The sequence below is a fragment of the Leptinotarsa decemlineata genome, unplaced genomic scaffold (genome assembly GCF_025532065.1).
Source record: "Leptinotarsa decemlineata unplaced genomic scaffold, Ldec_3_MD MMD2_tig00000505_RagTag_RagTag, whole genome shotgun sequence".
In the NCBI taxonomy this organism is placed as follows: Eukaryota; Metazoa; Arthropoda; class Insecta; order Coleoptera; family Chrysomelidae; genus Leptinotarsa; species Leptinotarsa decemlineata.
This window is the reverse complement of record NW_027412549.1, coordinates 6,559,562-6,572,249: the sequence shown is the minus strand read 5'-3', so window position 1 is coordinate 6,572,249 and position 12,688 is coordinate 6,559,562. Positions and strand designations below refer to the sequence as shown.

Below are 12,688 nucleotides of genomic sequence, written 5' to 3'. Positions count from 1 at the left end.
TATATTCGGCAACCAAGTTACTCAAATAAAATAAATTATTTTTATCTATTCAATCATTATGTTTCATCAACTGCTCATTCAGTTTTGATAGGTAGTATCAGAAGTTCTCGCCTAAAATGTGTCTGTATCGGTAAATCTCCGATATTGATTGTCAATAAGAATGATCAGTGCTAACTGTATTGAACTTTTATAACACTGTTCATATTTATTATTTTGAATTATAAATACTTTTAATTATAAAATAAAAACAACAATAAAAATTAATTGGCGCTCCGGGGCGACTTCATTGATTCCAGTGGCGCATTTGCTGCAGGAAAACTCGGAAAAACCTACAGCACCACATCATCTGAAGATCTCGAGACTCCAATAAATTCAATGCATCGCCAGAACACTTCGTGACACGACTATCGTCAAACTTAAACCAGTGAACAATGACTGCATGAATATTATGATAGTGGTCTGCTAGGTTGAAATGTTCATCTATTTCGAACCTTCCAGAGTTTCTTGCTTCCGTTAGAGGTTGAGTCTTGTTTGAAGATCATCAGTGTTATTATTAGATTGACTGGTGCCTCAGATATACTTGTTTCCTTATAACAGTCAGTTAGTTTGCCGCATGTTTGGCAATACAGTCGATCATCACCTGTTAAAAATTCCATTTTCAGATGATTTAACAATAAGCTTTGCACGGACTGGTTATTAGTCATATTAGGAAAAGCTAGATGAAGTTCCAGAAATTCACAAAGTTTTTGCTACTTCTTGAACATTCACCACAAAGTAAACAAGTGAGGATTTTTCCAGCAAAAGATTTACAAACACAAGATGAGATAGGCTGTACGGAATCATTCAGTCCAGAGCGGTCAGGAGTATTGATTTTGCTATTGTTTTGCTCACGGAGAGTATTCAACAAGAACCCCAAGAATTCGGAACAATTCTCTTGTTGTCCTAACGAGTATCTATTGGACTTCAAAGACTCCAGGAAATCGGTTGGAGGGAAAGATGATACCTTCTTACGAACCTGCAGCTGCATGAGTTTGATGAATAAGTAGGAAACATTCCCGTTCTCGTTCATCATTAAAATTTCGTTTTTGAAATTCTCCGTCATGAACAACACTTGTAAAATGCTATTCATGTAGCAAGTGTTTCCTAAATTATCCAATCCAATTTTCTTCTCTAGATTTTCAGGACAACTCTCTACTGATTCGTAAGGAAGAACATGTTTCACAGAATCTCCATAAGAACCATTTCTCAAGCTGCGATCGATCCTTCCAAGTGAAGAAGAGTTTCGTAGAGGGATCGATTCGGCTCTTGTTTCATGAAGCTCTTCCATGAAAGGAAACCAGTTCTACGAGAACTGCAACTTATATTTGGGGGGCAAGAATGACCTGAGTCCACTGACCGCAATGAAAAAGAAGAAGGTGGATCAATCACTTGTGAATTAATCTTGATAGGAGACTGATGAATATCCACATATCTCGGCTTGTTTCGAAGAGGTTTCAGTTCCGTACTGAAATTTGGGCAATGCATGATCTCATCAAAATTATCTGAAGGAGGAATAGTTCCAAGGACTGAAGCAGCATTGCCACGTTGAATAGCAATACTAATTATTTCTATCAAAAAAGAGGTAGAACGGTGATCTTTCGTTGCTTGGCCTATTCTCCTTCCGAGTTCATGAACGAATAACAGAGACTCCGGGCCATAAACACTAAAAGTTTCAACCGCTACTGGATGCAACAGATAGTTGTTACCAAGATTTTGGTATTTTTTTCTTTTTAATTTCTCGCCAGACAATGCTGCAGTTCCAGCAAACTTGGAACTTTTAAAGTGAATCTTTTAGCCCAACATCGAAATAATTCTTCATTGAAAATTGGTTTATTTCACGGTGTAATGATTGAAGGATAAATTGTTTCATATTTTACCTCTGTTGATTATTTACAAAATTCATTTTCAATATTTTCTGGGCCATACTCTGGATTAAACGAGTGGAAATTTAACAAACCGATTATCATTATTATCTTTCAAAATTATCACAAAACGAATGTTATAACAGATAATTTGAACTTATTTTCAAATAAAATATTTTCTCAGGAGTAATGGCCACATTTCTTGCTCGTTGAATAATCAACATGTACACTGTGAATTCTACTTATATTTTAGGCTGCATATTGTTAGAAAAATGATAAAAACTACAAATTTAAATATCAATAACTCTATTTTTAGGTTTGAAAAAATCGTGTTGGAAGTATTCGACCCACTCCACAGGTAGTTTCATTCAAAATATTGAATATCACTTCACCTTGTAAGTCATTGCAAAAAACTATTAATTACAGTATACTTTGCAATAATAATTGTTTCGAAAGCGTATGTTTCCGCACCATATCTCCCATCATTTTATCTGAACAATAGAAACCTGCGTTTCCTGTGCCAACAAAGAGAAATACAGTTTTCGTTGGTCCATAACGTGCAGAGGTTCTAGGATATTATGCAGTGATATTTTGTGCTTACAAATTACGAAAACTGTACAACCGCATTGACTCGTCATTTTTAATACGACTGTGGAATTTCGTGTGGGTTTTCTGATTATCATTATCAGTGATTAAATATGTCGTCATTAAAAAGAAAGAGGCACTACAAGAAAGACACTACATACTTGTATGATTTATATACGTTAACTTTTGATGAAAACGAAACTCTGGAAAGTTTAGACGAAACTGTGAGTATTTGATACCTTTTAGAAAAAGTGTCATGTTATTCCAAGTGTTTATTCATTCGATTTACTGGTATGTTTCTACTATATGATAAGTTTCATATTTTAAATTATATTTTCAGAATACCTTTACTGGGGTAGGTAAAAAAAAGTTGCCAATCATACTCAATTTTTCAAGTAACAAAAATAATAACGCAGCATTCTAGACATTTTGTAAAATATCATGAGACGTTATATTCATTTGAAATACAAACAGTGCAAGCCTCAAATCAGTCTGTATCTTGGTAATGTAAAAATGAAGAAACAGTAACAACATTGACTTTAGGTCGATGATGGTCACTATCTTGCACTGACGAGTGGCTGAGGAGCCCGAAACCGGTCTGCAAGTGTTCCCGTTCTAAAATTGAAGGTCGACTCTTTCAATTGTATTGCCAATTGCATATACAGGAAAGTTTTGGTAAATATTCGTTTTGAGGGCACCCGGTGAAAAGTAAAAAGTGTCAAGGAAGGATGAATAAGGTGTAAAGGTGACTTAGTGAATAAATGCTTGTATTTTTAAATAGTTTATCTCGTGAAAAAGAAGGTTGAAAAGTTGCCCTTTTCTGAACTTTGAAGGGCCGTAACTTTGTAAATAAGGGAGAGCGCAGCTTTTTCTTTCGGATTCGTTTTGAGGGCGGGTCCCCTCAAAACGAATATTTACCAAATTTTCTGTGAAGATTCCTGCACTGACGCCTGTCGGATATAATCCAACGCCGTTCGTGGTATTAGCCAGTGGAGTAGTTGTTTTCTGATAAGCGTTAGTCCATTCAACCTACTCTGTAGGTATATCCGAGACTGGCTTGAACATTTAAAGTTAATTTCTTCAGATTTGTTTACTGCCTGTCTTCAAGCAGAGCCCACTGACTAATAAGAAAGTTACAACATAGTTAAAATGAGGTGAGTTTCTAAGTAAATCGTTGATATTTGATAAAAACAATCTGTCTACGTATATTTTATTGTGAATTTTTAACGACACTTACAGAAATAATGTTTGACAAAACTGAAGCATTTCACAGTAATAGATTCCTACTGTAGCTTGTAGCTTTAATTAGAGATAAATTTGTACATGTTCTCACGATATAGGTATTCAAGAAACTTAGAGCAGGAATTTGTTAAGTATATTGTGATTGTTGAACGTCAATTTGTTATAGGCTTTCAATATCTAAAAAATTAGTTAAAAATCAACTTCTCCTGAGTGAAATAATCTCTTACATAATAATTAAGTTCTATCCCAACACCAAACCGTTATTTTCAACGCCTCGGCACGTGTTTCAATCACCAAGTGATCATATCTTCAAGGGAATCACACGTTTAAAGGTAAGACCTCGTTAGTCCTTAGCTCGCACAAGTTTCTCAACTTCTTAGAGTGGTCATTCGTATGGGGACGACAGCTGATTAACGGAAAACAGATTTTAAACAGATTTTTTCCAAACAGATTTTCTTGAAAAATATCACTCCGTTAATATTCATTACTACACCAAAGGTTCCAAACAGTGCATCACAAGTAAATGATATCTCGAAGAAAGTTTTCCTACCTTCAATTTGTGTAATCACCATTATAGTTATCTATATACTGTTTTCACCAGTACTTTGGATGAGCATGAACTGCTACATCCATAAAACAGTAAAAATCTTCAGGCAAAATTATCAAATAAACAACCTAATGAACATGACATCGAGAAGATGTATTTATAAAGAAGAAATTAAGGCATTCAAAGAAAATGAAACTATTCTTTATATTTAATAGTTTTATTGCTAGGTTCACTAATATTTCAGTGTATATTCCTGATGTTAACTGTAACTGTCGTAAGAGAAGAAAGATTTCATCAATTCATTTCTGGTCATAATAATTTGTTTTCTTTGCAAATTAGCGGTCTTACAATTTCATGCTACTCAGTTTTGTCCATTTTTTTATCACTTCTCTTGAACTAAATTAATCGAATATTTCAGTTCGATTATTTTGAGCATTTTATTCATTTTTATTTCATTCATTGTTCCATATCTTTCGAATATGTTAACACCATTTAGGACAATGGAAATTTAAGAAGAAAATGGGAAAAGAAACATCGTCAACCACTTTCAAATAGATAATAAAGTATTTATTATTTCACAAAAATAAACATTCACTAACTTATTCTTTCATATCCCCTTGTATAATTTAATTCAAATTACCCGCCCACGAAAGGTACTCTTATGTAACCTTGGAAACGTGACGGGTGCTAAGAGGCGTCATGCATCTTTCTCTGGCCGTCTGATGATTCATTGTCTGTCTCATTTCATGAGAACTTGGAACAGACGCCATAACAAAACAAAACAAAAGAAAACATATAAGAAGCATGTGCCAAAACAGTTATTGATAACGTTCTTTTGTTCAAACTAGTGTGTGGTAATTTTTTCTTCATGACGAACTCGACTTGTTCGCATCTTTTTTTTACTAGAAGTTTTGTGATTGAAGTTTGCCTATTGAAAGCCGAAAATAAGTTTTGAAAAGTTTTTAACATGTTGGACAACTGGTTCGCTGCCATAAAAAGCCGAACTAATACTCTGAGCGATGCTATCAGATCCAAATCACGACAAATTTCTCAGAATATAAATACGTTAAAGAATAATTTCACCCACAAAAGCAAAACGACTTATTATACAATAACTCGGAGAGAGGATACAGACTGCTATGAAAACGACTTTTTATCACCTAGAGCCTATTCAATGACTACTTTTAGTATGGATTACAATGCTGTCAACGAAAATATGGAGTGGTTTCCCTATGTACCCCCTTCATATGATGAACAAAATATTGTTGATAGATTTATAAGAGTTATCACACTCAATGATGAAAACAGTATGGATGTGAGTGATTGTTTTGTTTGCATCAATCTAGAATTTAATTAAATTTTCACTTGCAGAGACGAACAGACAGAGAAGAAATCAGAAGAAGGCTGGCGATGGGTTCTGAAGATGAATTCTACTCAGATCGACCAGGACGAAAACCTAGTTTACAAGCTCGACTCCAGAGTGGTAAGTAGTATTTTTGAATAGAAAGCAATTCATAAAGAGCAGTTCAACAGCTATTGAATGAATAATAATTTAGGGATATTTGATGAAAATGAATGTGAATAAATATATTTGTCAAAGTTTTTGAAATGATAAATTTACCAGGTATCTAATACATATTTTTCAAAAAAAAAAGTAACTTTTCAAATAATTTTAAATAATTTTCAATCAGCGGGATTATTCTAAAAGAAAGCTACAAGAGCTGCTATTTTGATTTTTGGCCCTAACAGTATAATGACATGTAACAGTATTAATTAGTGATGTCATTATTAATGACTGCTGCAGTTGCAGTTAAAATGTTTGGAGATTATAACTAAAAAGACCAAGGCAAAACCTGGAAACCAACCAAAACATTGACGACAGCCGTGAAAGCCAATCTCTTGAAGTAATAAAAATAAAATAAAAGTTTTTTTCGAATAAAGTCAGTGCAATGAAAAAATCGTTTTTGTAAATCTTTTGGTAAATTTTCGTTATGTGGACACCCGGCGATTTTGAAAAAATTTTTGATTGTACTTACGTATTTTGATGCGTAGATTACGAATCCGAAAGAAAAAAGCGGCGCTCTCCCTTATTTAAAAAGTGACGGCCCTTCAAAGTTCAGAAAAGGGCAACTTTTCAGCCTTCTTTTTCACTAAATAAACTATTTAAAAACACAAGCATCTATTCACTAGGTCACCTTTACACCTTATTCTTCCTTCTTTAACACTTTTCACTTCAATAATCAACATTTTTCTTATAAAAATGTTAAAAAATGTACGGAGCTGCTTTTTGGTTACATATCACTGTATTTTACGTTTTTAAGGTTAATGATATGGTTGGTACGACTGATGCAGTCCATATTCCTGAAGTAATTCAAATGTTTTTTACCTTCATTCTTTAGATCGTAAATTGGTTTTTGGTGGTGTATTACGAATTTGAAATAGTAGGCGACGGCAAATACCAACCGCTTTTTTCTGAAATGTCACTAGTAACTAACCTAAAAATAGAATAATGTCACCAGGAGAAGCATTCGTTTTTAAATTAAGTTTTTTATAAGAAAAATGTTGATTATTGAAGTGAAAAGTGTTAAAGAAGGAGGAATAAGGTATAAAGGTGACCTAGTGAATAAATGCTTGTGTTTTTAAATAGTTTATTTAGTGAAAAAGAAGGCTGAAAAGTTGCCCTTTTCTGAACTTTGAAGGGCCGTCACTTTTTAAATAAGGGAGAGCGCCGCTTTTTTCTTTCTGATTCGTAATCTACGCATCAAAATACGTAAGTACAGTCAAAAATTTTTTCAAAATCGCCGGGTGTCCACATAACGAAAATTTACCAAATATAGTGTAAGTTACATTAGCTTTCCACTGATGAGGATATTGATTGAAAAATTCAGTTAGAAAATAAAAACATTAAAGTAAAAATAATTACTTTTTCGATGTAATATCGAACAGATGTTTTCTGTCAAATGATTTAGCATTCACATATTGTATACAATACTTATGAAACTTGAAAAACTTTAACGCACCTAAATGTGCGGGAAAATCAAAATGTCATTCCATGTGAGTTGTGATTGAATAGTACTCAGATAATATCAATATTTAATTACAGTAAATAAATGAGTATTTTTTGAAATTCATAATTCAAGAACCTTAGAGTCTGTTGTTAGGTTATTTTCTGTGTGAGATCCATAAACTTAAAATTGTCAAAGATTAAATGTCTATTTTTTATTAAACTGTATTTCTCGAACTCTATAACTGGAAACCTTTGGGTCATACAACTTTGGCTCAGAAATTTCCTTGAAGAAAATTTAATGCCCTACAACAACTGTATACTCCTTGTCCATGATAGTAACTATAGAATGTCTACAATAAATTTTATCTTAGATGCGTTTTTCTACAAGATAGCTTCATAGTTGAACTTGTTAAGCTACCTTGTAGCGAAATGCATCTTGAATAAACGTATTAATAAAATTCTATGATTATTATCATGGATAGTGTTATTGATTTTCTTCATGTAGCGGGTTAGTGTATTCATAATTGTAAAAAAAATTAATACAAAAAATTGAATCGAAATGCAAAGAACTTTATTCCTGTGTTATACAAATGGAAAATCAAATATATGCATGAGAGAAAATGTGATTCACTTTTCCAACAAAAACTTTTTTTTTATTTAGTATTAAATTATTAGGTGGTAAAAAAATATCACCTAAAAATTAAACCTCTTGATTTTTTTGTAATTGAAATGAAATAAAGTAAAGAAGCCGGAATTTCAAGGTTTCATATAATAATCAAAACAAATGTTATCTTTGTGAGTGATTTGTGATAGCTATTATGTTTATCTACAATGTTTATCTTTTAAAAAGTATCAACATACTCGCTTTATGTATCACAACACCATATAATCATTATTTCAAATGAATTAAAATATATAACACTTTGCCTAGTTAGTGGAAAGACCTTCATATAAAAGAATTGAAGTTCAAAGTAAAAAATTCACTTGTCACTCAAGCTTTCTATAAAATTGATGAGTGGTCCTAATATATATAAGTATATATGTGGGTATATGTGTATATATGCGGGTACGACTGTGTATATATGTGGATACGTGTGCGTATATATATGTGGGTACGCGTGTGTATATATGTGGGTACGTGCTGTATATATGCGCTTAAGTGTGTGTATATGTGGGTACGTGTGTATATATGTGGGTACGTGTGTATATATGTAGGTACGTGTGTATATATGTAGTTACGTATGTGTTTTGTGTGTGGGTACGTGTGTGTTTTGTTTGTGGGTACGTGTGTGTTTTGTGTGTGGGTACGTGTGTGTGGGTACGTGTGTGTTTTGTGTGTGGGTACGTGTGTGTATATATGTGGGTAGGTGTGTGTATATATATGTAGGTAGGTGTGTGTATATATGTAGGTAGGTGTGTGTGTGTATATATATGTAGGTAGGTGTGTGTGTATATATGTAGGTAGGTATATATGTAGGTAGTGAGTTGATGTGTTTAATGAAAATGGACAAAATCGAGTATCGAGCTTTCGTTACATATGGGGCCTCTGCACCATCATTTACCACAGTGAAATTTTGGGCAGCTGAATTTAAACGTGGCCGTAAGGGCTTGGGAGACGATGAACGTTTGGGACATCCAAAAACTGAACTACCGACGAAAACATCTCCAAAGTTCAAGTGGTGCTAGACGACCGGCGAATCAATTCAATTATATTTATTTTATTTATTTATCGGTCAAGTACACTACAGAATTATTATAAAATCCCAAATGGTACATCACATATTAAATCAACATTTAGGCATGAGAAAGCTGTCGCTGCGTTTGCTCACGTTAATCCAAAAACGTGTTCGAATGGACATTTCCAACGCTCTGTTAGCACAGTTTGTGCGTAATAAATCCTAGTTTTGGCGCCGATTAATTACTGAAGATGAAACTTGGATATACCGTTATACGCCCGAAACAAAACTACAGTCTAAACAGTGGACTGCAAAGGGTGTGAACCGGCTCCAAAAAAAGCAAAAACTGTTTTTTTGACTGGGAATGTGATGACAGAACTTGCTGAAAAACGGCCGTCTCACACCTCGGTGGTAGCCGTGGTGAAAATCCACCAATTACGGTTTGAACTGTTTGCGCCAAGCGACTTCTTCTTGTTCCCTGATCTAAAAGTTGCGCTAGGAGGATAGAAATTTTTGTCAAATGGAGAGGCCATCACCTTTGTGAACAATTATTTTGCAGAGATAAGAGCATCGCAGGGAGAAGTGTTTAGAGTTGAAAGGAGACTATGTTGAAAAAAATCTGAAAAAATGTCTTTAATAGGTCGGAAACTTTTCAGACCACCCTCGTATACAAAAGGAATATTTTCTTGTCAAAAACATAACAAAAACAATGATTAGACATTTTTCATTTATCTTATTTGTTATGGACTAATTTTTCACATCTTGGGAATTCAAGAACATATTTTAAAAAATATTCAGCTCATGAATTACGTTAAAAAAAATTCAAATTACAGTAATCATAAATGGTGATATAATAAATAAATCCTTCTAAAAACAAAATTTCTGAAATAAAAACAAGAAAAATGTTGTGGTAATCCTGGTTTCTATTACAGTTTCAGTACTTTATGTGCATGCGTTTGAACAACCATCGTCTGTAATACATAAAAAGATCTCATATGTAAATTAGCATATTTTTCATTTCCAGGAATGAATCTCCAAATTTGCTTCATGAACGAATCCCTTTCCGACACTGACAGTCCTAGTTCTGATTCCGAATGCCCAATGACCAACCCAAAACAATTGAAGACTAATGTCTTGCCAAAAACGTCAACTTTCTACTCCTCTTACCAAGATAAGAATATTCTGCCAACCCCTTCTAGGCCAGCCACGCTTTCCATTGGGCAGCCTCTACTGCAGCCCGTCAAGGAACCCCTTACAGAGGCGGATTTCTTCACAAGGCAGGCTAGGCTTCAAACGGAGGCCAGGATGGCTCTAGCACAGGCTAAAGAAATGGCTAGGATGCAGATGGAAGTAAGTGAATTATTGGAAGTTGGTTGTGATCAAATTGAATATTTTCCTTTGTGACAGATTTGGTGAAAATGCTCACAAAACTTATATTCCAATTCGGTCATTTATTTTGTATTTTTTTATCAACAATAATTTCTTTACATTCAAGGAAAACGTAAAGGGTTTCAAATACATTTTCACTTCTATAAATGCCTCTGGATTACTAGTTTGGATCATCTCTGATGTTATATTTCCTTTCTCTCTTTGTTACGAATGAATCTCCTTTTCTTTTTTTTCAACTGTTTTCCTCTTTTATTACTAAAAGTAAGACTCCAAACACTCAAAGATTTTTTTGGATATCGATATTGGAAAAAAGATCGTTGTTTCTGAGAAGTCCAGAGAAGACTGAAATGTTACTAGCACAGAAGATCACTAAATTCATATTTCACTGTTCTCTTCACTTGCAAACACCATTGACTTTCTGCAAATCAATCATCCCAGTGCCGAAATTTCCATATTCGGTGACTTCAATGTCCATAATATCGAATGACTCAAATTTTCAAATATTAAGACCAAAAAGGTCGCTAAGCTGAGGCTTTTGCAATAAGAAGCGAACTTACTCAGATTTTAAATGAGCCAACCAGGATTCGTGACCGTGATAGAGAATATGCCAGTCTTCTATCAACCAATTAAAAATTTACACAGTCACCGTAAGGTCTTCATTGGGATCTTCTGACCACAAACTCATTTCAGTATTGAGTGAATTACCGATAAATATTGGTGAACAATCTAAGCCGCACAAAGTTTGACATTACAGATTTGCTGGGTGGGAGGGTCTTCAAGACCGTTTCCGAAGTTTTCCCTGACTAGATGTTGGTTTCAGCTCTAATGATCCATCAACTAATGCTTCCGAAGTCACGGAAGTTATTCTATCATCCATGGATGCATATATTCCTTTTTCAATGAAATGAACTTCAACAGTAAACCTTGGTTCAACAAAAATTATCTCCAAAAATCTCGCCTACCGGCAGTGGCTCAAAAACCCCAGCGCCAAAAACTGAACTAGGTTTGTTAATGCTGGCAACAGCTGCAAACTTCAGATAAATGAAAGCAAACAACTTCACAATCAGAGAATTAGGGGTAAACTGCTTGCCAATCCCAACAGGTCTAGATCCTTCTGATCGGTAGCTAAAGCTGTTAATCAAAACTTTACAAAACCCACAATTCCACCACTAACACAAGCTGATGGTTGTGTTAGGGTTGTGCAATAACATTCATAGAAAAAGCAAATCTACTACAAACGGCTGCAGACATTCACTGGCAGATCACATAAAGAATGCAGCTTCTTTAACAATTTTCAAAAATCTCCTGAAAAAACACTTACTCCGCAAAAACTGCTACACCATAGAAGAATTTTTCAATTAGGAAACTTTAATTTTAAATGGAATATGTAGGCAATATGCTTTTCATGTATATGAAAACTAATGTGCATTTATGTATGTAAACATGTAAGTGTATTTATATTTATGTGAATATCTAACAATTTTTTTAAATCTGTATTGTATTATGCTGTTATACTACTTTTTGACATTTTTCACAATTTTCTTGTATTTTTTCACAAGTTAATTGCTGTAAAGAAAATAAATAAATAAATAACTAAATAAATTCAATTTGAATAGTATGTCTCGTAAATGATCCTGGTGTTTTTGAAAGAGTTCGGGAGTCGATGAGGAGAAGTTTGGATTCTTGAATCCGAGCGGGGGTTAGTCATTTTCAACAGTTCTTGTAGATTAAGAAATATATGTAATTTTTGATAATGAATTATTATTGTCGAAATTATTTTTCACTTCGTATCTTCGAAACAAAGGGCCCTATCAAAAATCATAAAAGGCCAAAATATCTTCAGAATAGTCCAAGGAATAGTCTTTTAAATTTTTTCCGCATGTTTAATATAAACACCCTGTGTATTGACGAAAAATGATCATTGACAAAACATATTGAAATTATTCAAAAAAAAAAATAGCACCCCTCATTGGCATTCTATTCAAAATTAGGAACTATATTCCTCTTGACCTTTTGAAAAATATTTATTTCAGTCTACTGTCTACTCACAACTGCATTATCATTATATTTGAGGATCAATTCAATTTTCAATGTGATTCGTACACACTGGTAGAAAATAGACGAATACATAGAAAAAGAGGATTTCGAGAAAAAAGCATTGGTTTTTCGAGGCAGTGTTTACTGCTATATTAATTTCCTCTTCGAAAAATATTAGTTATTACTGGATTTTCGGCATTTTTAAATTCATGTATATTATTGATATTCTTCGGGTTTATTAGAATCATGTTGAATAGTTTTGAACCAAAGAAAAAGACGAATCTCTGCGTATGACTCTTTCTGT

General features: G+C 33.7%; 1 protein-coding gene across 3 annotated transcripts in view; it reads left to right on the top strand.

Annotated features, from left to right (window-relative positions):
• Positions 1-12,688, top strand: part of Schip1 (Schwannomin interacting protein 1) — a 279,853-nt gene that overhangs the window by 259,300 nt on the left and 7,865 nt on the right. For all 3 annotated transcript variants that reach the window (XM_074173834.1, XM_074173832.1, XM_074173833.1), the window contains exons 7-8: positions 5,647-5,758; positions 9,983-10,308. In XM_074173834.1, coding sequence (XP_074029935.1) covers positions 5,647-5,758; positions 9,983-10,308 — 438 coding nt within the window. The remainder of the gene's footprint in view (positions 1-5,646; positions 5,759-9,982; positions 10,309-12,688) is intronic.